The sequence below is a fragment of the Lissotriton vulgaris genome, chromosome 1_2 (genome assembly GCF_964263255.1).
Source record: "Lissotriton vulgaris chromosome 1_2, aLisVul1.2, whole genome shotgun sequence".
In the NCBI taxonomy this organism is placed as follows: Eukaryota; Metazoa; Chordata; class Amphibia; order Caudata; family Salamandridae; genus Lissotriton; species Lissotriton vulgaris.
In genome coordinates this window covers 64409835-64437780 of record NC_141686.1, presented here as the reverse complement: position 1 = coordinate 64437780, position 27946 = coordinate 64409835, and the positions used below count along the sequence as shown (strand labels likewise).

The 27946-nt window shown below is 47.4% G+C and overlaps 1 protein-coding gene across 2 annotated transcripts in view; it reads left to right on the top strand.

The window, feature by feature from the left end:
• Positions 1–27946, top strand: part of TULP3 (TUB like protein 3) — a 522214-nt gene that overhangs the window by 212521 nt on the left and 281747 nt on the right. For both annotated transcript variants that reach the window (XM_086952811.1, XM_086952812.1), the window contains 2 exons: positions 18872–18999; positions 27470–27673. In XM_086952811.1, the coding sequence (XP_086808937.1) occupies positions 18872–18999; positions 27470–27673 (332 nt within the window). The remainder of the gene's footprint in view (positions 1–18871; positions 19000–27469; positions 27674–27946) is intronic.

The window sequence follows — 27946 nt, the reverse complement described above, 5'->3', positions numbered from 1 at the left end:
CCTCCAAGTAACAAAACAAAGGCGTAGCTTCCTAGAAGTTAAAAAGGCCCTTGGAGACTTGAACTTGAAATACTCCATGCTGTTCCCGGCCAAACTAAGGGTAGACGCAGAGAGGAAAATGAAGTTCTTTGATGCACCAGAGGAGGCGTGGAATTGGCTCGATGGCTGTCGAAGAGTAGGGATGAAGGAACTAACGACAGACTTAACGACAAACATGGAAGGCACAGGAAAACTTTGTTCTCACTCTGGAAGCGGCGCAACTGTCGGAACTCTGGATGGCCCGGAAGGAGAGTGAAACTAAAGGGAACACTGTGTGGTGATGGCTCCCACAAAGACACTCGAGTCTTAGCCAGTCTGATTGAACTATATCTATAAACCATGCCAACTACAAGGTGGGCATCATCCAAAATCGGCTCAGCAAGATACAGATCCTTCGACAAAAAGACAAAAAGAAATTCGACTAAGAACTGTAATGTATAGTAACATGCCTTAACACTACACAGTGTCAGTCAGTCAGTCAGTCAAAGTTCTTTATTTCGATTAATTAAAATCATAAAAGACAATGCAACATACAAAATAATCTTCTGCACATTAAAATGTAGAAATAATTAAGAACGCATTTGAATCTTACATTTCAAATGTTTCATATAAGCACAATTTAAAAATACTTTAAAATACTAAACAATATAAAATATAAAAACAAGCCCTACACAAAGATTGCAGTTATGGAAATCTCCTTTTGTTTTGCCGGGCTGCTGCCACCAAAAAACTGGCTACGCTAAAGGTAACCTGGGCAGAACTAAGCATTTGTAGATGTAAAAGGGCAGGCCTTATTTGAGCAAAGCCAGATTCCCGCAAGATTGGATATAAATTTTTTTTACGTGCCTTCAGGTAGTGCTCACAGAATATTACCAGGTGGAGCGTGCCATGTAAGGAGAAGCTATCACAGGTACATGGTGCAGTGTCTTCTGGTTTCACCCATTTAGGATATAAGCCTAACGTGAGATGGATAAGATTGAACCTGAATCTAGTCAGAAGAAAGCGATGGAAAGGCTTCGTGACATACGTTAGATACGGTTCAATCCCTGGGGAAGTTAATAAACCATAAGTCAATCTCACCATTGATTTTCTAAGTTCTACCTCCTCCCTTTCCGCCTCCAACAATTTTTGAAAATTGTGCTTGATCCACCCTATATCCTCCTTCTTAATGCCCTGTGGCGATAAGTACAATTCGGGTCGACCCAGCCTGCTGCATGCCGCTCTAACATAAGACAGCCATGGAACCCTATCTGCCCTCTCAAGGGCAACACAATCTCTCAGTATCAGGTGATTAAGGGAGATCTCCACTACACAGTGTCAAGGTTTACAGGCAGGACAACTAGGTTCACGCTCCAACCGAACAAAGGGGTTAGGGAGGAGGTCAACAGGCACTCGGGCAATATTGGGGGGGTGGCGGGATGTTCACACACCGTCATGCAGGGAGTCCGGGAGGGGGCAGTGTTACATTATTTTTCTTGACTAGTTATAGTAATGGGTGGGTAAATAAGGAATCACAACTAGACGGTGCTCTTTTTAAATCACAGACAAAACAGCACTTGAACTCAAATCCGACATTGCATGCAAACCAACTGCCATGCCCTGATAGAATAAATGCCACAGTTCAGCTACAGATACTGCTCCTGTGTGAAATACAAACCTACACACACCCTGACAATGGCTATGACAAATCAAAGTATACATAATGGAAAGACCGAGAAATCACTCGGATTGCTCTCTTGGAACGTTAACGGACTGGGACATAAGATCAAAAAAGGAATAGTCCTTCAAAATATCAAGAGACAACAGCCCAACATAATCCTCCTACAAGAAACTCATTTAATCGGACATACATGCATTGCACCTAATAGATGGAGATATAAACCTTTTGCACACTCCAGCTTCACTTCCGGATCCAGAGGCACAAGCATACTCCTACTTCCCTTTTATAGTAGGCAAAACCCACCTTGACAAATATGGCTGCTGGGGGGGCTGGGATTTCAGCATCGCTTCAGTGTATGTCCCTCCAACATTACGCAAGACTGCATTAGCAGACTTGAGCACGACTATGATGAACTTCATATCGGGAGACATCATACTTGGAGGGGATTTTAATAGGACGCTTTGTGATCAAGAAGACCGACTGCCACCTAAAAGTGTACCCCACCCCAGAATTAACTTGAAGGGTTTCTTGGACGCACTTGGGATGGTAGACGTATGGCGAAAAAAGAACCCTCACACAAGACAATACACATTTTACTCCGGGGCTCACAATAGCCACTCCAGAATAGACAGCATCTACACGCCGGCCAGCCAATTTCCCAACTTCAAAGCAATAACACACTTAGCCAGAGGCATTTCAGATCACTCCCCGGTCTGGGCGCACTATACACTTGGGACAATACCCGAGCGCAGGACATTTTCACTTAATCCATGGTATCTTAAAGTCCCCCATACAAAAACTAATGTTACCAAATCCACAGACAACTATTTCAAAGAGAACAAGGGATCCGTAGACTCTCCCAAGATGCTCTGGGAAGCGTTTAAAATGACAATAAAGGGGCAAGCGCTCTCGTCAATTACAGGTTACAAAAAACAAAAGCAAAAACTAGAAGAATTTGAGATGGACCTATTGCACTGTGAACACAATTTCACACTCACCCCGGACGACTCAACCAAACACATACTCCAGATTAAAAAACAAGAATCCACTACCCTGACCTCCGAGACGACCAAAGCTCGACTCACCACAAGACACAAAATCTATGAACACGGGGACAAGGTGGGGAAACTCCTTGCATGGCTAGGCCAGCGAGTAAAAGCAAACCGCTGGGTAAGCACAATAACAATAGATAACTTGACAATATCTCACCCTCAAAACTTAGCAGAGGCCTTCACAACACATTTTTTAAATCTGTTCACCTACCGCACTGGCCACTGCCGAAGAGGCCAAAGACCTTCTAACCGACATTCCATGCCAATGCTCTGATTAGAGGTTCAGCAACAATTAGATGCCGACCTTACAGATGATTAAATTGCAACAGAAATCCGTAGTATACAATCATGGGAAGCGATGGGACCCAGACAGTAAACAACGGGGTATTCTACCCGAAGACCAGAGACTAGTATCCATAGTAGACATACACAAAAAGGTAAACCAGTAGACAACACAAATTCCTACCGTCCCATTTCACTGCTCAACGCTGAAGTTAAAATCCTAAATTGCAAAAAACACAGTTGATGGACAGAATGTAGAACAATGTCATACATTCACCCCAGTATAAGGATCTGGGCCTAAATCCATCGTTTTTTTGCACTCCACACCACCCTGGGTTAGACACTGGTTATATGCAAATCAGCTCTGACCCTGTGCCTCATGGGAACACTCCAGTCCGAACTACCAAGCCATGTCTTTCCCAGACCGGAATCAAGCATCCAAGGACCGGTTTCTGGCTATCAGCCTTCATCAGCCCGGTCCAGGGAAGACATGGCTTGGCAGTTCGGGCTGGACTGTTCCCATGAGGCACAGGGTCAGACTGATTTGCATATAGCCATGTCTGAACTGGGATGGCAGAGTGGGCTAAAGAACAGTGATGGATTAGGCCCAGATCTTTTGACTGGGTGTGAGTGTTTGATTGGTTCAGATGCTCCGTCCATCACCACCCCCCTTTTGTACCGAAGTTAAAATCCTGGCAAAAATACTTGCGACAAGACTTCTTCAAGTTTTGACCAAACTAGTACAACCAGACCAATTAAGGTTCATGCCTGGACTCAATAGGGCCCTCAATTTGCGACAACTCGATGGGGTGCTGGGGCGAATGGACACGATCAAAGAAGACGCTGTAATATTGTCTCTAGACTCTTGCATGACCTTCGATACAATTGAGTGGGCTATGTTTGTGGTACTAGAACAAATAGAACAAATCGAACCCCAGTTCATGGCCTGGATCATCTTGTTATATACGGGTCCACTAGCGCAAGTGGTGGTCAACGGTCATGTATCCCAGAGGTTCTCTCTACTGCGCGGCACGAGACAGGGATGCCCATTTTCACCCATTTTATTTGCCATTGTCCTGGAACCCTTAGCCGTCTGGATAGGCGGAAATACGCTGATCCGTGGTCTAAAATGGACGAGGGGATGGGAAGACAAGATTTCCCTATATACGGACGATGTCCTAATATATGCGCTGTCACCAAGAGCCTCAATCAATAGAATACTCTAACTCTGCTCCTACTTTGGGAATTATTCAGGATATTCTGTAAACTGGTCAAAATCCACAATATATATACTAAAAGGCCTGCCTCCAACCCTGCCCCTACACTGTGAAGCAACAATAGTGACCGAGGGCTTCCGGTATTTAGGAATATTCTGACACTGATCTTTTTTTGCCCATAATCTCCTGAGTCTGATAACACACTTGCAGAATGACGTGCGTCACTGGATATCCCTATCTAGCCGAGCGGCCCTATTTAGGTCTCGCTGAACTAACGTGCATGCGTTGTTCTGCGAGAGCATAGTAAGGGGCTTTTAAAAATCCTCCCAAAGTCTGCAGTCAGATCGGGTACAGTGCATGTGTGCCGGGCGCGCGCACCATTTGTCCGCCTGCAGACTTTGGGAGCAAGTTTGCGGCCGCTTTGATGTTCTCAGTGAGCGGCGCGGCCACTGAGAACATCAAAGCGGCCATGAAATGATCACCATTTGCAACCCCCTCCCTTATCCCACTTCCTGCTTGTTTTGTGTTATATCCACATTCACCTAAGGGGATTACGCTCTGAAACACTTGCTTTCACCCTCATTGTTAATTGTTAATACATCACCAGTTTGGTACAGCTCTCCGGTACCATCCATTATAAAGCAAAACTTACACACAGGACTTTTTGAAGTTAACACACGTGCTCAATTCTAATGAAAACACCTAGCTACAAGCGAAGTCAGACTCTATTCAGCTTATCGAAACACCAGAAGAAACATTTGAAAAGTTATCTCTGAACTTTCCCAAGTCCTACAATGCCATACTAGGCACTAATTCACATCACATTAAATATACTTCAAAGAAATCAAACACAATGTAGATAACGGCAAGCACCACAATATTTCGATATAAACGAAGGGATCACTTGGTCCTAGCCAAACAGCTACTAAAAAGTCAACTCCCCTTATGCATGACGTCATGGGAGAATGATGCATTTGTTTCATCTTTTGTAGCCTAGCCGCCTGTTTAAAATGATCAGAGGTATGTTGCTTTAGTTGTGCAGGTGGAGGGCTATATATTAACTCCTCAAAGGTGGACCTCTCTGTGACTTCAGCCTCCAAGGTTACCAGTTGATTACTTCACTTAAGACACAATGCACCTCTCCTGGGTTTCCTTTTACAAAGTTTCGTTTTCAGGTGTGTTCTGTTGGTTAAATCAGCTGAAGTGAGCGAGGACTGAAATTCCGCAAATACACTGGATTGTTAAAAGTAAAGAACGGAAGTACCGGGTAGTGACTACGTGGAGTAATCTGGTTACCTTACTTCATAGCCTAAAACAGAGGTGTCCAGCATTGGTTGGGTCACGTCAGGTTTTCTGAATGACAGCAGAATATGTAAATGATTTTCATGTATATATAGGTAAATGTATCTTATGCAGATATCTTTAAACTCGTGCTTGATGCTCTTGTGAAACAGTATTTCTTACAATTATTTATCACTCGACATAACGTTGGATTTACTCAAATTTGCATTATCGCTTAAAAGCAGCTACATTTCTCAAAATACAATAATGCTCCTCTTTTTGGTAGAATGGTCACCTCACTGTATGTCATCATAGACACAGCATTTCAAGTCCTGGCCTTGGTTCTCTTTTTATATTTTGCAGTTTTATATAGAGCAAACTCTAACCGAAGGTATCAGAGCGCTTTACATGAGTACCAGTTGCATTACATCCTGATGCATTCAAGGCAAGGGGAAATTAAGTGATTTGTCCAGAATCACAGGATGTTTGAGCGTCTCTGCCGAGACTCGAACCTGCTTCCCCTGCTTCAGAGTCGGCTCTTGCCGTTAAGCCACATCCTCTCCTGACAAACTATTTTGACCAGCGATGTTCAACGTGGTATGCGAGGACTGATTCCACACCACATTCCAAGATGACCGCAGATTATGCTAAAGACTTCCATTTAGGGTCTTGATATTAAATTGAGGTTTCAAAGAAAAGCTGAAGGGAGAAAGTAGTGACAAAATTAGTTCGAGCGGATGTTTTATCTTTCACATTGGCGCTTTTAAAGCACTAATCTATACTAAGTGTATCACTGGCACTTTCCGCTTGCGCCTCCAGCCGCCGCCGCCCCCGCCCCGGCGATGCCCGCCCGTCTTGTTGCGGTTCACTTCTGTGTTCTGCATGAGCAGTCCCTGTCGCTTTTGCAGGCCAGCTGCTGCTGCTACTGAGACGCTGACACACTCTCGCTTTCTGCTTGGCACCACCATCCCTTCCTCCCCTCCTCCCCTTCCCCCCCTCCTTCCAGGGACGACCACCGTCTCTGGAGAGGTCATATGGGAAATTATCTTACGGTGGCTTGTTTTTACCTCTAAGAGCTATTTTCGAGGTCTTATTTCGGTTAATTATTTAATACATCAGCTTGATAAGGCTCACGCCTTGAGTGACTGCCGCCCAGCCCTCATGAAATTTAAGCGCACAAATTTCTCTGAATGCGAGTGCCTTGAGGAGACGGAATACAAACTCCATGGCCACCGGCGCTAAAGCGCGCGCACATCAGGAATAAAGTGACTCGCTGAGCGTGGCATAGCATGGGATTATACATTTCACGGCTCAGGTCATGCCATGACTATTTGTCACCTGCAACGGCTGCCGTGTTAATGCGGCAATGCCATTCTTCCACTATAGTTAAATCTGTGTTTCCCCTGTATATTGTTTCACGTCAAACGTTATTACCCAGACAACAGTGGTGCCACGGCCTTCTTTTTTTTTTTGTTTGTTAACTCTTTTGATTGGAAAAACAAAGAAAAAGCTTGTCATTAGGAGATACAATGCCTCGCCCCCACTAATAGTTATTTTATTGTAGAACCTGACTGTTAACGACAAACGATGGAGCGGACTTTGCTTTAATGCCACAGTCGAGCGTGTGATGTTTTGAGGAAGTGCCCGTGGGGGTGTCGGCCTTGCTGCCTTCCACAAATCGGCTGTCTGTAATTGCGGATATGGTCTTCTAGGCATTGGAACGCTTTTGTTGTGTCCCCTCTGAACTGCACGACTTCCTAGAAAATGCAGTAGCCTTAGCCCGTTTAGTCATGTTGAATGAAGAAGAGGTCCCATTGAGTACTATTCCTTGGTAAATGAAGTTACGTGTTTGAGATAATGCTCGAGTTTAGTGTGATTTATATTGAAGCATGTCTTTCTGAAAGAATTTGCACACTATTGCAGTGCCAGAATAAAACTTATCAATTATAGAGCTTTACCGCTCACATCTTCTCTACTCCTACCCTCCCCCTCTAAGAGAGCCTCCCTTCAGATACAACCCGTTGCATATTGAGTGCCTATCTCATTCTTTGACATGTATTTTTTTTAAAGGCGTTGACCCTCTGCCAAGAGCCTTCTTTTCATATCAACACTGAGTCAGTCTGCCCTTCTCCCTTAATTATGGAAGTAATCCTTCCTGTTGCTCTGATTATTTTACTGTATCTAACGATGGAATCCTACCATTCGTAGTTTTTTTTAGCGAGGAGGGTACTCTATATTCACCCAGCAAGTATTACCCCACAAATTGGAGTTTGGATTTTTTATCTCGGATTGAAAAACGGAAAAAACGATTTACATGTAGTGTCTACTTTTTTAGGTCTCGCTGAGACAACGTGTACACAAAACCAAACACACACAACACCACCCCACACACAACACCCCCACACACACACAATACCCCCACACACAATACCGCCACACACACAACACCGCCACACACACACCGCCACACACACAACACCGCCACACACACAACCCCCCTGAACACACAACCCCCCTGCACACACAACCCCCCTGCACACACAACCCCCCTGCACACACAACCCCCCCACACACAACCCCCCACACACAACCCCCCCACACACAACCCCCCACACACACAACCCCACACACCCACACAACCCCACACACACACAGAACCCCACGCACAACCACACTCAACCACACACACAACCCCAAACAAAACACACAACCCCACACACACAAGCCCAAACACAACCCCACACAACCCCACACAACCACACACACAACCCCAAACACAACCCCAAACACAACACACACAACTCCAAACACACACAACTCCAAACACACACAACTCCAAACACACACAACTCCAAACACACACAACTCCACACACACACAACCCCACACACACACAACCCCACACACACACAACCCCACACACACACAACCCCACACACACACAACCCCACACACACAGAACCCCACACACACAGAACCCCACACACACACAACCCCACACACACACAACCCCACACACACACAACCCCCCACACACACAACCCCACACACACACAACCCCACAACCACAAACAACCCACACACAACCCACACAACCCACACACAACCCACACAACCTCACACACCACCACACACACAACCACACACACACAACCCTACACACACAACCCTACACACAACCCTACACACACAACCCTACACACACAACCCCACACACACACAACCCCACACACACAACTCCACACACAACCCCACACACAACCACACACACAACCATCTATCTATCTGTATCTTTCGACCTTATTCTATCTATCGCCCTCACTCTATCTGTCTATCGCCCTTACTCTATCGCCCTAACTCTATCTATATATCGCCCCTCACATTATCTATCTGTCTCCCTCACTCTCTGTCGCCCTCACTCTATCTGTCGCCCTCAGTCTATCTGTCTGTCTATCTGTCTATCTACCTATCTATCTGTCGCCCTCACTCTATCTATCCATCTGTCGCCCTCACTCTATCTATCCATCTGTCGCCCTCACTCTATCTATCCATCTGTCGCCCTCACTCTATCTATCCATCTGTCGCCCTCACTCTATCTATCCATCTGTCGCCCTCACTCTATCTGTCGCCCTCACTCTATCTATCTATCTGTCTATCTGTCTATCTGTCTATCTATCTGTCTATCTGTCTATCTATCTGTCTATCTGTCGCCCTCACTCTATCTGTCGCCCTCACTCTATCTGTCGCCCTCACTCTATCTATCGCCCTCAGTCTATCTGTCTGTCTATCTGTCTATCTGTCTATCTATCTGTCTATCTGTCGCCCTCACTCTATCTGTCGCCCTCACTCTATCTGTCGCCCTCACTCTATCCATCGCCCTCAGTCTATCTGTCTATCTGTCGCCCTCACTCTATCTGTCGCCCTCACTCTATCTATCGCCCTCAGTCTATCTGTCTGTCTATCTGTCTATCTGTCTATCTATCGCCCTCACTCTATCCATCTGTCTATCTATCGCCCTCACTCTATCTATCTATCTATCGCCCTCACTCTCTATCCATCTGTCGCCCTCACTCTATCTATCCATCTGTCGCCCTCACTCTATCTGTCGCCCTCACTCTATCTGTCGCCCTCACTCTATCTGTCGCCCTCACTCTATCTGTCGCCCTCACTCTATCTATCGCCCTCACTCTATCCATTTGTCTATCTATCGCCCTCACTCTATCTATCCATCTGTCGCCCTCACTCTATCTATCCATCTGTCGCCCTCACTCTCTATCCATCTGTCGCCCTCACTCTCTATCCATCTGTCGCCCTCACTCTATCTGTCGCCCTCACTCTATCTGTCGCCCTCACTCTATCTGTCGCCCTCAGTCTATCTGTCGCCCTCACTCTATCTGTCTATCTGTCTATCTATCTGTCTATCTGTCTATCTATCTGTCTATCTTTCGCCCTCACTCTATCCATCTGTCTATCTATCGCCCTCACTCTATCCATCTGTCTATCTATCGCCCTCACTCTATCTATCCATCTGTCGCCCTCACTCTATCTATCCATCTGTCGCCCTCACTCTATCTATCCATCTGTCGCCCTCACTCTATCTATCCATCTGTCGCCCTCACTCTATCTATCCATCTGTCGCCCTCACTCTATCTATCCATCTGTCGCCCTCACTCTATCTATCCATCTGTCGCCCTCGCTCTATCTGTCGCCCTCACTCTATCTATCCATCTGTCGCCCTCGCTCTATCTGTCGCCCTCACTCTATCTGTCGCCCTCACTCTATCTGTCGCCCTCACTCTATCTGTCGCCCTCACTCTATCTGTCGCCCTCACTCTATCTGTCGCCCTCACTCTATCTGTCGCCCTCACTCTATCTGTCGCCCTCACTCTATCTGTCGCCCTCAGTCTATCTGTCGCCCTCACTCTATCTGTCTATCTGTCTATCTATCTGTCTATCTTTCGCCCTCACTCTATCCATCTGTCTATCTATCGCCCTCACTCTATCCATTTGTCTATCTATCGCCCTCACTCTATCTATCCATCTGTCGCCCTCACTCTCTATCCATCTGTCGCCCTCACTCTATCTATCCATCTGTCGCCCTCACTCTATCTATCCATCTGTCGCCCTCACTCTATCTATCCATCTGTCGCCCTCGCTCTATCTGTCGCCCTCACTCTATCTATCCATCTGTCGCCCTCACTCTATCTGTCGCCCTCACTCTATCTGTCGCCCTCACTCTATCTGTCGCCCTCACTCTATCTGTCGCCCTCACTCTATCTGTCGCCCTCACTCTATTTGTCGCCCTCACTCTATCTATCCATCTGTCGCCCTCACTCTATCTGTCGCCCTCACTCTATCTGTCGCCCTCACTCTATCTGTCGCCCTCACTCTATCTGTCGCCCTCACTCTATCTGTCGCCCTCACTCTATCTGTCGCCCTCACTCTATCTGTCGCCCTCACTCTATCTGTCGCCCTCACTCTATCTGTCTATCTGTCTATCTATCTGTCTATCTGTCTATCTATCTGTCTATCTTTCGCCCTCACTCTATCCATCTGTCTATCTATCGCCCTCACTCTATCCATTTGTCTATCTATCGCCCTCACTCTATCTATCCATCTGTCGCCCTCACTCTCTATCCATCTGTCGCCCTCACTCTATCTATCCATCTGTCGCCCTCACTCTATCTGTCGCCCTCACTCTATCTGTCGCCCTCACTCTATCTGTCGCCCTCAGTCTATCTGTCGCCCTCAGTCTATCTGTCGCCCTCACTCTATCTGTCTATCTGTCTATCTATCTGTCTATCTGTCTATCTTTCGCCCTCACTCTATCCATCTGTCTATCTATCTATCGCCCTCACTCTATCCATCTGTCTATCTATCGCCCTCACTCTATCTATCCATCTGTCGCCCTCACTCTATCTATCCATCTGTCGCCCTCACTCTATCTATCGCCCTCACTTTATCTATCGCCCTCACTTTATCTATCGCCCTCACTTTATCTATCGCCCTCACTTTATCTATCTATCTATCTATCTATCTATCTATCGATCACCCTCACATTATCTGTCGCCCTTACTCTAACTGTCGCCCTCACTCTATCTATCTGTCTATCTATCTATCGCCCTCACTCTATCCATCTGTCTATCTATCTATCGCCCTCACTCTATCCATCTGTCTATCTGTCCATATGTCGCCCTCACTCTATCTATCCATCTGTCGCCCTCACTCTATCTATCCATCTGTCGCCCTCACTCTATCTATCCATCTGTCGCCCTCACTCTATCTATCCATCTGTCGCCCTCACTCTATCTGTCGCCCTCACTCTATCTGTCTATCTGTCTATCTATCTGTCTATCTATCTGTCTATCTTTCGCCCTCACTCTATCCATCTGTCTATCTATCGCCCTCACTCTATCTATCCATCTGTCGCCCTCACTCTCTATCCATCTGTCGCCCTCACTCTCTATCCATCTGTCGCCCTCACTCTATCTGTCGCCCTCACTCTATCTGTCGCCCTCACTCTATCTGTCGCCCTCACTCTATCTGTCGCCCTCAGTCTATCTGTCGCCCTCACTCTATCTGTCTATCTGTCTATCTGTCTATCTATCTGTCTATCTGTCTATCTATCTGTCTATCTGTCACCCTCACTCTATCCATCTGTCGCCCTCACTCTATCTATCCATCTGTCGCCCTCACTCTATCTATCCATCTGTCGCCCTCACTCTATCTATCCATCTGTCGCCCTCACTCTATCTATCCATCTGTCGCCCTCACTCTATCTATCCATCTGTCGCCCTCGCTCTATCTGTCGCCCTCACTCTATCTATCCATCTGTCGCCCTCACTCTATCTGTCGCCCTCACTCTATCTGTCGCCCTCACTCTATCTGTCGCCCTCACTCTATCTGTCGCCCTCACTCTATCTGTCGCCCTCACTCTATCTGTCGCCCTCACTCTATCTGTCGCCCTCACTCTATCTGTCGCCCTCACTCTATCTGTCGCCCTCACTCTATCTGTCGCCCTCACTCTATCTGTCGCCCTCAGTCTATCTGTCGCCCTCACTCAATCTGTCTATCTGTCTATCTATCTGTCTATCTGTCTATCTATCTGTCTATCTTTCGCCCTCACTCTATCCATCTGTCTATCTATCGCCCTCACTCTATCCATTTGTCTATCTATCGCCCTCACTCTATCTATCCATCTGTCGCCCTCACTCTATCTATCCATCTGTCGCCCTCACTCTATCTATCCATCTGTCGCCCTCACTCTATCTGTCGCCCTCACTCTATCTGTCGCCCTCACTCTATCTGTCGCCCTTACTCTATCTGTCGCCCCCAGTCTATCTGTCGCCCTCACTCTATCTGTCTATCTGTCTATCTATCTGTCTATCTATCTGTCTATCTTTCGCCCTCACTCTATCCATCTGTCTATCTATCTATCGCCCTCACTCTATCCATCTGTCTATCTGTCTATCTATCGCCCTCACTCTATCTATCCATCTGTCGCCCTCACTCTATCTATCCATCTGTCGCCCTCACTCTATCTATCCATCTGTCGCCCTCACTCTATCTATCCATCTGTCGCCCTCACTCTATCTATCCATCTGTCGCCCTCACTCTATCTGTCGCCCTCACTCTATCTGTCGCCCTCACTCTATCTGTCGCCCTCACTCTATCTGTCGCCCTCACTCTATCTGTCGCCCTCACTCTATCTGTCGCCCTCACTCTATCTGTCGCCCTCACTCTATCTATCGCCCTCACTCTATCTATCGCCCTCACTCTATCTGTCGCCCTCACTCTATCTATCGCCCTCACTCTATCTATCGCCCTCACTCTATCTATCGCCCTCACTTTATCTATCGCCCTCACTTTATCTATCGCCCTCACTTTATCTATCGCCCTCACTTTATCTATCGCCCTCACTTTATCTATCTATCTATCTATCTATCTATCTATCTATCTATCTATCTATCTATCTATCTATCTATCTATCTATCTATCTATCTATCTATCTATCTATCTATCTATCACCCTCACATTATCTATCTGTCTATCTATCTATCGCCCTCACTCTATCCATCTGTCTATCTGTCTATCGCCCTCACTCTATCTATCCATCTGTCGCCCTCACTCTATCTATCCATCTGTCGCCCTCACTCTATCTATCCATCTGTCGCCCTCACTCTATCTATCCATCTGTCGCCCTCAGTCTATCTATCGCCCTCACTCTATCTATCTATCTATCTATCGCCCTCACTCTATCTATCCATCTGTCGCCCTCACTCTATCTATCCATCTGTCGCCCTCACTCTATCTGTCGCCCTCAGTCTATCTGTCGCCCTCACTCTATCTGTCTATCTATCTGTCTATCTGTCTATCTATCGCCCTCACTCTATCCATCTGTCTATCTGTCTATCTATCGCCCTCACTCTATCTATCTATCTATCTATCGCCCTCACTCTATCTATCCATCTGTCGCCCTCACTCTATCTATCCATCTGTCGCCCTCACTCTATCTGTCGCCCTCACTCTATCTGTCGCCCTCACTCTATCTGTCGCCCTCACTCTATCTGTCGCCCTCACTCTATCTGTCGCCCTCACTCTATCTGTCGCCCTCACTCTATCTGTCGCCCTCACTCTATCTGTCGCCCTCAGTCTATCTGTCGCCCTCAGTCTATCTGTCGCCCTCAGTCTATCTGTCGCCCTCAGACTATCTGTCGCCCTCACTCTATCTGTCGCCCTCAGTCTATCTGTCTATCTGTCTATCTATCTGTCTATCTATCTGTCTATCTTTCGCCCTCACTCTATCCATCTGTCACCCTCACTCTATCCATCTGTCGCCCTCACTCTATCTATCCATCTGTCGCCCTCACTCTATCTATCCATCTGTCGCCCTCACTCTATCTATCCATCTGTCGCCCTCACTCTATCTATCCATCTGTCGCCCTCAGTCTATCTGTCGCCCTCAGTCTATCTGTCGCCCTCAGTCTATCTGTCGCCCTCACTCTATCTGTCTATCTGTCTATCTATCTGTCTATCTGTCTATCTATCTGTCTATCTTTCGCCCTCACTCTATCTATCCATCTGTCGCCCTCACTCTATCTATTCATCTGTCGCCCTCACTCTATCTATCTATCTATCGCCCTCTATCTATCCATCTGTCGCCCTCACTCTATCTATTCATCTGTCGCCCTCACTCTATCTATCCATCTGTCGCCCTCACTCTATCTGTCGCCCTCACTCTATCTGTCGCCCTCACTCTATCTGTCGCCCTCACTCTATCTATTGCCCTCAGTCTATCTGTCTATCTATCTATCTGTCTATCTATCGCCCTCACTCTATCCATCTGTCTATCTGTCTATCTATCGCCCTCACTCTATCCATCTGTCTATCTATCTATCGCCCTCACTCTATCTATCCATCTGTCGCCCTCACTCTATCTATCGCCCTCACTCTATCGCCCTCACTCTATCAATATATCTATCACCCTCACATTATCTATCTGTCGCCCTCACTCTATCTGTCGCCCTCACTCTGTCGCCCTCACTCTATCTATCGCCCTCACTCTATCCATCTGTCTATCTATCGCCCTCACTCTGTCCATCTGTCTATCTTTCTATCTATCGCCCTCACTCTATCTATCGCCCTCACTCTATCTATCGCCCTCACTCTATCTATCGCCCTCACTCTATCTATCGCCCTCACTCTATCTATCGCCCTCACTCTATCTATCGCCCTCACTTTATCTATCGCCCTCACTTTATCTATCTATCTCTATCTATCTATCTATCTATCTATCTATCTATCTATCTATCTATCACCCTCACTCTATCTATCTGTCTATCTATCTATCGCCCTCACTCTATCCATCTGTCTATCTATCTATCGCCCTCACTCTATCCATCTATCTATCTATCTATCGCCCTCACTCTATCCATCTGTCTATCTATCTATCGCCCTCACTCTATCTATCGCCCTCACTCTATCTATCGCCCTCACTTTATCTATCGCCCTCACTTTATCTATCGCCCTCACTTTATCTATCGCCCTCACTTTATCTATCTATCTATCTCTATCTATCTATCTATCTATCTATCTATCTATCTATCTATCTATCTATCACCCTCACATTATCTATCTGTCGCCCTTACTCTATCTATCTGTCTATCTTCTATCGCCCTCACTCTATCCATCTGTCTATCTATCTATCGCCCTCACTCTATCCATCTGTCTATCTATCTATCGCCCTCACTCTATCCATCTGTCTATCTATCTATCGCCCTCACTCTATCCATCTGTCTATCTATCTATCGCCCTCACTCTATCTATCTATCTATCTATCTATCTATCTATCTATCTATCTATCTATCTATCTATCTATCTATCTATCTATCTATCTATCACCCTCACTTTATCTATCTATCTATCTATCTATCTATCTATCTATCTATCTATCTATCTATCTATCTATCTATCTATCTATCTATCGCCCTCACTCTATCTATTTATCTATCGCCCTCACTCTATCTATTTATCTATCGCCCTCACTCTATCTATTTTTCTATCTATCGCCCTCACTCTATCTATTTATCTATCTATCGCGCTCCCTCTATCTATTTATCTATCTATCGCGCTCTATCTATCTATCGCATCACCACAGCATCACTCAGCACCACCACAGCATCACTCAGCACCACCACAGCATCACTCAGCACCACCACAGCATCACTCAGCACCACCACAGCATCACTCAGCACCACCACAGCATCTCTCAGCACCAGCACAGCATCACTCCGGGCACCACAACATCACTATGCGCTACCACAGCATCACTGAACGCCACAGCATCACTCGTCGCCACCACAGCATCAAACTGTTCAACTATTCAACAACTGGTTCAAATATGTTCTCTCAATGTTTCAAGCTGTATTACAAATGTCACAAAAAGATGTTAATATTTCACTTCTGTTCTTGGATTTTCGTCACAATAAGATACACTGAACATAATCTTCACAAAAGTTATTACAAAAGTTTAAGCTATTGCCATTATATATTACAATAACTTTTATTTAAGTATTAATTATTTAAAATAATTAAAAGCCATTGTTATTTGTAATATCAATACATCTAAGTCACGTACATACAACAGATATTGCATTACAAATTCTATAGGTGTCACATTTGCGAAAGTTATAACTATTGGCATTGTAAATGACAAAGCTATTAATTTCGCTATTTTCAAAACCAACACAGAAATATAAAGTTTGTCATTTACAATACCAATAGCTCACACTTTCCTAATGCGAGACCTATTGCATTGCAAATGCTTGTTAAAATGAGGGCTTTACCTAGGTTCCTCTATATCCTACAAATACACCACACAAAGTCCCAAAGACATACTTCAACATGATAGAAGGGGAAATTAGGACATTACTATGGAATGGTAAGCCACCATGAATAGCGATCCATAAATTGACCCGGGGATGGTATGATGGTAGGATAGCACTGCCCGACGTGAGAGCATACTACTTGACAGCCCAGTTAATTGTTATCATCCACTGGGTACACCGCCCTTACGACGATCCTGCATATCCGATGGATAGATGGCTTATGGGTCCAGGGGGCTATAAAACCTCCCTATACATCACTCTAATTCATCAACATTTAACTGGCCCGACAGAACAAACTGTTTCCCTTTGGCACAGAGTGACAAGGAAACTAGGATGGCATAATAAACTAACACAGGCTTCTTAACTTTGGGAGGCAGAAATACTGGGGAATCTCCGTACATGTCTGGGATTCCATAAATGAGATACTATTGGGATATTAAAGGTATGCCATCTATGGCATAGAGGGAAAATACTCTTGTTCGCAGAATTACAAACAGAAAATGAAATGTCAGAGACAGAGACATTCCGGTACACACAAATCAAACATGCACTGACAACAGTCATCGCATCTGACCAAGATCTGCCAGAGGCCACCCCACTAGAGGACAGACTGCTAACAGATTATATGGCTCGGAATTCCATCCCCCAGACGTATCAAAAGATCATTAATAACCAACCCGATACTTACACAACTCTACTAACAGTGGCAGACTGCCTTGGGAAATATTGAAGAAATGAAATGGCAACAAGCACTGTTCTCTCAGTGGGAAGTAGCTATAACATCTAGATTTAGATTGATACAGCTCAAAGTACTTCATAGAATGTATTATTCCTGTGAAACAATGGGAAAAAAAGAAAATGCCTTATGTAACAGAAACTGTACCCAAGTTGGCACATACTATGGGAATGCACTATAGTCCAACAATACTGGGAGGGGGCAATGTTACAAATACAACAGGTATGTGGAAAGGAATTTTCACTCCAACCGAAACTATGCCTCCTCAATATATGGGAAGCAACAGATATGACCCGTATGGAACAAGCATGGGCAACTTTGGGAATGGTAATAGCAAGGCGAAACATCGCCAGTGGGTGGAGTATACAGGAGGTGCCATCAGTCGAGGAATGGAAGCGAGACACGTTTTATGTAAACAGGGGATGCCCCCGGAAGTGGGATCGAATGTGGGGAAACTGAAATGCTCATAGGGGACATATATGCATTTCTCTATCAACACAGAGTACAGAACCTGGAGGGCGGGGGAGGCGCTGGGCGTAAAATCTGATGTGATTTGATGGGGCAAATGTCTGGTGAAGTCTGCAACTATGCCTCAAACACTAATTTTACGACTGTTTTGAAAATGTGATTTACTTGGTCTGATGTAACATTGAAACCTTGATAAAAAAAAGATGTTTACAAAAAAAAAGAAAATTTATAATACTTTTCAAGTCTAGGTTTTCTTTGATTTTCTATTAAACTTAATCTATTCCTAAGTAAGATGTCTTGCCACTGTCTCACCTTTTAACCTATGGTTAAATCTACATGGGAAATTTCCCATGTAGCTCGTTAGATAGTAACCTCTGAGCAGGAGGTAAATTGCAAGGGAGGTGGTACCCGGAGGCAGTCTAATGGGCAAGTCCTGCTTGGATGGTCCACTGTAATACTACAGAAGTTCGGGTGAAGGTCACTGCTTCAACCCTCACCCATGCCTCTTTCAACAGCAGTTTTACTAGGTGTGAATCTGCACCTCTTAAAACAGGGTCTGGTGTTGCAGCACTGCTAATCCCTGGAGCAAGGCCTTAATGTTCTAATTTTAACTCTGACTTCCTGTGAGAAATATTAAACCAAGGATCTGTCAATTGAGAGTGGAATTATACAGTGTGAAAGACTGAAATGTGTGATTTAAATAAAGATAGAACCGTATTTATTTCTTTGCCTCTCCTTTGTTATTGGAAGGTATTTCAGGCAGTTTGAACTTTGATGAGGAGGAAACAGAAGAGGAGGAAGAGGATGAAAACCATTCTCGCTCACCCCATTCCGAAACCATACGGCCTTCCTCTGCTTCCAGCAAAAAGTCTGCAACGGTGAGAATGTTTTGATTTTTATGTGCAGTTCCACCACACATTGTTATATCATGTTGAAATGTGCACTTTAAAATGAAATTACCACAGAGGCCAGTATCCTCCTCTGAATTTGCTGTGTCTTTAATGACTGAAACAGACAGTTTATTCTGTTAAATCCGGTATCTCGTGTGGTACATAAATGTCTTTGAGGTCATAATTTTCCTAAAGTTCATCTGTGTTTTCATAGTCTTTGCAATATTTGTTAACCACGCCCTACATTTAGTCTTAAATCATTTCTATTGAAGGATTGCCACACAAATATTCATACATGTACTGATGTAACCATTACATACTTTGAGATCACGCAAATTCAAGAATCAAGGGCAAATGAGGCCAACGGTACCACTAGAAGCTTAAACTAACAAAGAGAGCTATAGCGTGCAATCCTGAAAAGGAAAAAACAGCAAGACAGAAGAACATCTACTCCAACCCCCACTCCCCCAAACCCCCCCACTCCCCTTTTCCCACCCTCCACCCTTGTTCAGTGTCCACTGCCTGTGTGCCCTCGCACCCATCTCGAACCCAGCCGTGCCCTCAACCCTCTGTGTCTGAGAGACGCAATAATCTAAGATATCGGGCTGCCACAGTTCTGGCCCCCTCCCTAGCCGCCGTCAACGAGAGCTTCTCCATACCTAGTACTAGCCAGAGGCGATGTAACCACCCCTGAAATGTAGGGACCTTCGCAGACCACCAGTGCAAGAGAATGTTTTGCATCGTCGAGCCCAGCGCTATCGAGATCAGGCGACCTCTGCAGGAGCACAGCGGGTACAATAGCCCTGGAAGAACGTACGATGGGAGACGGGGAACTTCCGTCTCAAAGTGCACATCTACCTGATCTAAAACCTGTTTCCAGTACCCCTGGAGTTACGCGCAGTCCTAAAGCAAATGCACTAGTGTACCCACATGCCCGCAACCCCGCCAGCACAGTGCGTCCCTACTGTGGTCCATTTCATGGAGGCGCTCGGGGGTATAGTACCAATAGGTCGCAATCTTGGTAAGTGTGTTCGTGAGTCCCATATGGTATGCAGAGTGACACGCTCTGTGATATATTCCCTCACACCCCTTATGACTAAGTGTCCTGCCCAATTCTCTCTTCATGGCGCGCCCAACCAGCACTATAAACGTGAGTATTTTTAACCTGCACCATCTTGTATAGCTCCGAAACTAGCTCTTTATCCATTGTGCGCATGAGTAACCAGTATTCGTAAGGGGTAAGGCGTCTGTCAGCCACAGAACGTACTTGCACATTAAGCGCCCAATGCCGAACCTGCAAGTATAGAAGTCTCTCCCCCTCTGGCATCCAATATTCCTGCTTGAACTATCCCCTCCGCTGTATACATATGAAAGAGGTACCGACAACCTGCCGGCCTCCTTCTCGCATATGCTGTTGAATCCATACCCGGAGTGAAATCAGGATTGTCCACAATGGGAGTAAGGGGGGACGGTAAAGTGGTGAGTTCATGGCTACCATTCGTCTGGTCCCAGACATCCAATGGAACCCTTGTAATATAGGAGGCGTAGAGATTGGGGGGTCTATGCTTTTTGCGGAGGAAGGGAATTTCCTGCAGGGGCCTACCAGCCACGGCCTGGTCTTGAAATAGCCAATGCTTTTCAGACTCCCATCTACTCCATTCCACCAGGACTAGCAGTAAATCTGGAAGTCCCATTCCTCCTTTCTCCGGCGGATGAATTGCCAGCCGTAGCTTCAGACGCGGCATTCGCCCGTTCCATATTAACTGAGCCAACTCCGACTGCATTTGCTTTATCCAGCCCAATGGGGGTCATAGAGGGATAGTGCGAAATAAATATCAAATCTGAGGGAGGACAGTCCTCTTAATCGCCGCGACTTTACCCAGCCACAGCAATGGGTAGTGTTTCCACCGCCCCAGCTCCCGTCGAATCTTGGCTCTCAGCAGGGCGTAGTTGATTGTGACTGTATCCCGCAGGGAAGGTGCCAGCTGAACCCCCAAGCAAGGAACCGCCTCTGCCGCCCACTGAATAGGGAACGCTGCTTGCAACAACTCACGTGTGGGTTTCGCTAAAGACCGGTCAAGGGCCACCGATGTACTGTATTGACCTTGAATCCGGAGACCTGACCAAATAATTCCAGATCTTTAAGACAGGCGGGCAGTGCCACCATAGGTTGGGACAATGAAATCAGGACATCGTCCGCATATAAGCTAATCGTGTGGACATAACCCCTAAACCTGATCCCCGACACTCCTCGGTTAAGCCCCAATTTCTGCGCCAACGGCTCCATGTAAAGGGTGAAAAGGAGGGGCGTTAGTGGGCACCCCTGCCTCGTCCCCTCCCAATGGTAAACCACAGGGATGTATAGTCGTTGACTTGCACCGTGGCGGCCGGAAATTTATAACAGTTCAGGACACATGTACGGAACTTCTGTCCCAATCCGCCTTCTCAAGAACCCTATCAAACGCCTTCTCAGCGTCCATAGCCAACATCATGTATTCCCCCGCAGTGCGCGTGGCCTTCTCAATGAGATGGAGGGCCCGTTTAGTATAGTCGGAGGTTTGGCAGCCAAAATCCCTGTGTATAATTTGAGGTAGACATTTAGAAGCGATATAGGGAGGTATGACCCACACTGCGACCTATCCTTTCCCGGTTTTGGTATGACTGCAATGGATGCCTCCAGGAGATCACTCGGGATCGCCCCTGGCTTGGAGAAGGAATTAAAAAGGCGCACAATAAGGGGGACAACCTGCACGCAGAATGTTTTGTAAAAACTCGCCGGAAAGCCATCAGGCCCCGGGGTCTTTGCCGTCTTGAGGCGAGAGATGGCAGCCATGACTTCCTCTGGCCGGATATCTTGCTCCAGCTGATCCGCCTGGTCCCGTGAGAGGGACGGAAGGGGGATGGAGTACAAGAACGTGTTATCCTCCGGGATGACTGAGGCATCACCGGTATAGAGGTCAGCATAAAAATCCCTGAAGGCTTCGGCAATATCATGATCTTTTGAGACGCGTTGACCCTCGCCCCTAACGATTTCCTGCACTGACTGCTGTAGTCTGGTTTCCCGTAACTTGTGTTCTAGTAACCACCCACATCTATCCCCTCCGGTGTAGTATGCGTGGCGTAACCGCAAAGCGGCGAACTCTGCCCTATCTTCGTCGAGAGCCGCTAGCTACTGCCTAATCGCCTTCAGCTGCCTCCACACTATAGGAGCCCCGTTCTTTGGTGCATTTGTTCCAGTTCCCTGACTTGCTGGGTGAGGTTGTCTCGCTTACGCTGCCTTTCAGTATTGTCTGCAGCAGAAATCGCTATAAACTCACCACTGACAACGGCTTTCAATGCAAGTGTGGTATCTGTGTTACTGTTGTGTGAAAGAAAGTCTGTGATGGTGCGCTGAACTCGTGCTACCACTTCCCTGCGATGCAGTAACGTCTCCCTAAGGCGTCATGTCCACTGCGCGCGCTGAGTCGGGGGGAGGGAAAGGACTGCAGTCACCGGGGCGTGATCGGAAAGATCTCCACTTTAGTAGCTAATGCATGTGTAGGCGAGGACGCAAGCAGATAATCTAGACGAGCATACGCTTTATATGCATTAGAATAATAAGAGTATTCCCTCTCTTGGGGGTGAAAACTGCGCCATAGGTCCCTGAAACCTAACTCGCGTAAACGAGACAGGCTCTCCGCAGAGAGGGCTCCAGCTTGGGTGGTGCGTTGACACAATCTGTCTAAAATGTTATCGAAAACTAAGTTCAGGCGCCCCCCCACCCAGAACAATGTGATGGTCTGGTGTGGTAGTGACTTCTGTGAGCGCAATGTGAAAGAACCTTTCTTGACCCTCATTAGGTGCATAGATGGAGCCAGCAGTAAACGTAATAGAGCCTAAAGAGAACCGGTAGGCCAGCAGTCTACCCTTAATTTCTGCTGCTTTGTGAGACACAAGCATAGCAACCCCCGTCGTCTTGGTGGAGCTAGAAGAAAAAAACTGAAAAGGAAACTTCTGAGACCGGAGGCGGTCCCGTTGCAGAACATTTGTCGCCTGTAGAAGGCAAATATCAGCGTGAGATTGTTCTAAACAAAGTAGTACGGCCCTGGGTGTAACTGGATTATTTAAGCCCCTCACATTTACTGTGAGTATTTTAAGCTACGTGACCGGCATCTACCCTATATCTACCCTATATCATATCTAAGCATCTAGCGAAGCATGCAATCGGGAGCAGGTCTTAGAGCCCTACACGGGACTTCCCCTCCTGGGTACCATGCTCTAGCCCCTAACTGAAACGTAGGCAACCGGTGGACAAAGAACCTTACACTTCCACCCCCCACCCGCCCCACCCCCAAAAAAAACCAAACTAGAGAAAGAACATGTTGAAACATATTGTCCTTCATCCGCAGATGATTGGTAATACAACAACACCGGTGAAAAGTCAAATTCCAAAGCCCCCCCCTCCCGCCAACAGCCCGAGGCCAAGAACAAGAATACTGTAGGCCATAAAGAGTTTAAAAAGTCAGCCAGGCTGGGACTTGCCTAAATCCGATGCGACCGCTTCCACTGCAGCACGCTGGCCCTCCACAATCTCTGCCGCAAGAGGTTTTTTCACTTGGCGACGTCGCCTCTGCTGGCGCCACTGAGGCCTAGAACTGTCATTGTGGTCCCCGGCCTGGCTGGCTTAGTTGCTGTCTGCAGTTGGTGGATCGATGCCCAGCAAATGTAAGGCCTCGGACAGAGAGCGCAGCTGATAGAGCTTATTGTCCATCTTGAACACAAGGCGGAACGGGTGACCCCAGCCGTAGGAGATGTTGCGTTGTTGCAGGAAGGACGTGACCGGCTTAAAGAGTCTGCGCTTCTGCAGGGTGAGAGCAGACTAGTCCTGAAACAGAACTGGGAATTGATCTCTAAAGGAAAGGGGGTGCATCTGGCGGGCCTTTTGAAGGATCTCCTCTTTGGTGCGGTAGTCCTGTACACACACTAAAATATCCGTGGGTGGGGCCGAGGCAGAACATGAGGGGCCCACCCGGTGCGCCCTGTCCAGGCGGAGCTCCGCATCCAGAGGTCGCCTCAGAACATGGTTGAAGAGTTACCTAGCAAAAAGAAACAAGTCCTTCGAGTCCTCAGACAGCTATACTCCCCGGATCCTCACATTGTGGCGTCGGGAGCGTTCCTCCAGATCCTCCAGGTGCGTCTGTAGGTCGACTTGTTGGTCATGGATCCGTATAATCTCCTGCTGCAGAGCTGCTATTTCTGTTTCCTTCCCGTCGCTTTTGCCTTCTAGGTCTGCCACTCGTTCCCCAATACCGTCTACCTCCCTGCGAACCTTTCTTATCTACCCTGCGTACTCCTGCTTCAGGGCGTGGATATCCGGCCGCAGGGTGGTGAACAAGGATTCCAAAAAAGATTTGGTGGTGGGTTCCAACTCACCCTCTCGGTCGGGGCGGGTTGGGTAACGTTAGCAGCCATGGAGCTGGATTGCGAAGTCGCCTGCGCCTTAGCAAACAGATCTTTCAAGGTCTTGTCCTTGCGTCGCCTGGATTTGGTCAAAGAGCGTCCCAGATACCACCGACCCGTAGACTTGGTGCACTCTCCTCGCTGGGGTTCCTAATGCTTGAGCGGCCCCAGGAGCCCAAGCTCGAATTTTGCGACCAACCTAGTCCCAAGGGCTGCACCCCCACACTCTGGGTGCGCTGGGAGATCTCGCCGCAGGAGTCTTCACTACCTCGCCTTTCCAGGCTCGCAGCACCCCGACTCTTGAAGTCTATACCAGCTCCAGTGCTTCCAGACCGCCAGCACTCGCTCCACTCTAGTGTCCGATATTGACAGGGGCACCGATGGGCCCACAAGGCCTCCTCACGAGGGGGCCTGTACCCAGCACTGGCACACCAAGTTCTACCGGTCCCTCCGGGGCACTAAGCAGGCCGCTTCTTCCACCTCCACTCCGCTGCTCCCCCAGTCTGCTCCATCCCAGTCCAACTCCACTCTGGGGACCACACCTCACCCAAAGTTCAATCAACTGGGCTACTACCGCCACCACGGGCCTTCCAGCCCAGAAGCCACAGAGTCTCAAAATGGCGGCTGGGTCCCCCCTCCTGGCAATCCTCCGAGCCCTACCAGCGCGCTGGCTCCCCTCGATGTGTGATGCTTGGTGCCCACGCCAACAAGCCATCCCCGGAGCTCCGGACACTTGCCCACAGCGCTGTCTTGTACTGGCCTGAAAGCCGGCCTAACTCATCACTGGACGTCTCGTGCAGTCTCTGCCCCAGACCGTTCAGGCAGCACTCCGGAGACTCGAGACACCTCTGCGGGCCAAAACCACTGGGGCTTCTTGCACTCCAGGCCCTCCGGTGCGATGCTAGGCCCGATCCAATCCAGGCCCACGTGAATTGCCGAAGTAGGCCCAGGGGGGCAGGGGGGTAGTGGGGTGCCGTGCCTCACCGAAGGCTCAGCCGAGCCTCGTCTGCCTCTGCTGCAATAATCGTCATGTGCTCCCCTGGCACTACTCAGCCGGAACCACTCCAAAGGTCACCGGCTCATGGCTGTCTCCGTGGGGGTCGGATCCGCAGCCACCAGCCGGCCCTGCCGCTCACTCCACTCTCCTCCGGCCGCCCCCCACAGCGGGCTCTCCGTACCTCGATGGCTTCTAACGGGCTCACAGTCCCGCCCGGCACTGCCATGGCGTGCCGTGCCGCCGCACCTAACTCTCGGCCACCTCACCGGGAAGCAGCAAACCTCGTTGGCGGGCCCACAACCGTTACCACGCAGACCCAACTACAGAGGCCCCACGCAGGTAACATGAGGGCCGGGCCCCACCGGATCAATACCACGGTGTCCAAACTTCTTTCGCTCTCTCCCGTTAAGGCCGGCTTATCTGGGTCAGATCGGGAGCTGCCGAGCCCACGAGGTCTCGTGGGGCCCTGTTTCGGATCCACCCCGGGTCCACCACTGCTCCCAGGCGCCACCGCTCTGCTCCGCCCTCCTCGCCGCGGATCCGCTGCCACAGGCACCGTCTTCACGCTGGGCGAGTCCGGACAGTACCGGGACTGCTCCGGCCCCAAACCAGTGCCGACAGGAGGCTGGAACAGGCTCTAGGCCAGCGCTAAACCAGGCTGTCGGCGGTAGCTCGGGAGCGACGCGTCCGCACACGCCGCCATCTTGGCCACGCCCCACGCCCTACATTTAAACAGAACATCACCAAATCATGAGGTTTAGACTTGGGGAATACATGTGTGCTGGCTTTATTTTACCCTTGGCTAAAACCACCACCTGTTTGATTACTTTAAACTACATTAGAGTGACTGGCCCTTTGGTAGTTTGTCTCAAGAGTGAAACATCTTTGTTTTGCACAAGCACTGTTCTGTTAGTTGTGCATATTTTGATTCCTATTGATGGACTACAGATTTAGACTCAGTTGCTATCCTGAATAAATTACGGTCTTTGGTAGGTCATGCCATCCGACCAAATCAGTTAAGATGCTTGCATTTAAGAGTTTCGAGATTAAAGATGTTGGGATGGGAATGTCTTCTGCATGGTATTCCCTCTGTCTTGAGTGTCCACCTGCATCTATATCTGGTATCCTTACTTAATTTGGCTATTAGGTTGCTCTGTTCTAGCATGCATAGTCCTAAGCCTATCCCTGACAATGCAAGGCCAAAGACCTGCAAAAGGGCATCAAGCATGTCATCCTAGTGGACAGAAGACTACTGTCCCTGTCCTAGGTTTAGAATTAAGAACTGGGTCAGCATAGCATGTCTTGTGGTCATATATAAAATAGACCAGACCTTCATATCTGTGTCAGCGATAGTGTGCCCTCAGCCCCCAGGTATATAAAGCTGTGTGAAGCTCGCAACCTTGGGCTGACATACTGTGTGTGTGGGTGTGTGTATAGTATATGCATAGTACATGTGCGGTAGTAGAAATGTGTGTGTGTGTGTGTGTGTCCGGGGGGCAGTGTATTATCTGCATTCCCGTGGCTAGAGGATGATACTAATACCTCTTAGTTACAGCACTTAGAAACTTAAGATGTGCAGTGTAAAGCATTGTGTATCTTTAAATAGGAAACACAGTATTATCATTATTAATTCAATGTTTAGTTTATAGTGGCATGCATAGCCGCATTCAACCCTGAGCAATCACCACTGTATAACAGTACAAGTCTGCACAGAATGTATTTAATTTCCTCTCAACACAGTCAAAGGTCAGCAGATGGATATCAGAACTTTAAAGCACTACCCAGTAAGTCCAAATCATTCAGGCACCTTCTACCCCACTGCAAGGCCATACCAGTGGCAGAATATTTGCCATTGTAAAATCTACAACATAACATTAAGTATTTGTTCAAGGGTAGTAATTAATTTGCTCGTCCGTAGATGAGTATGGTCAATAACAGGTGACTAGTTTTCCTTTGAAATGTAACATTTTCCTATATTTCCTAGAATTTATTTTTGATTTCTCATTTTACTGGATTTCACAGGATACAGGTGCCTCCAGTACAGTTACTACAGGTCCTCAGCCAGAGGCTCAACAAATGGAGGTCGAAAATGTGGAGGAATTTGCAGTGCGTCCTGCTCCGCGTGGCCTGACTGTGAAGTGCCGAATCACCAGGGATAAGAAAGGCATGGACAGAGGTCTCTACCCCACCTATTTCATGCATTTGGAGAGGGATGATGGCAGAAAGGTATGTGAAGAGGCACAGAGCTACTTTGTATTCTCAGATCATGTGTTTCAGCTTCTTATCTCTGCATAACATTGTAAAAACACAACTTGTTATAACCAGAAAGGCTATATGAAAACATGAGTAATACAATTAGGAGAAAGTGTGAAGGTGAATGTGAAAGCTCCAGAACCACCAATACATCTTTTAAGTGGTTGATCTGTCCTGAGAGAGGCGCATAGAGAAGTAAATGAATGCACTGCATAAAAACTGTTATGAAGAGAGGTAAAAACTGTT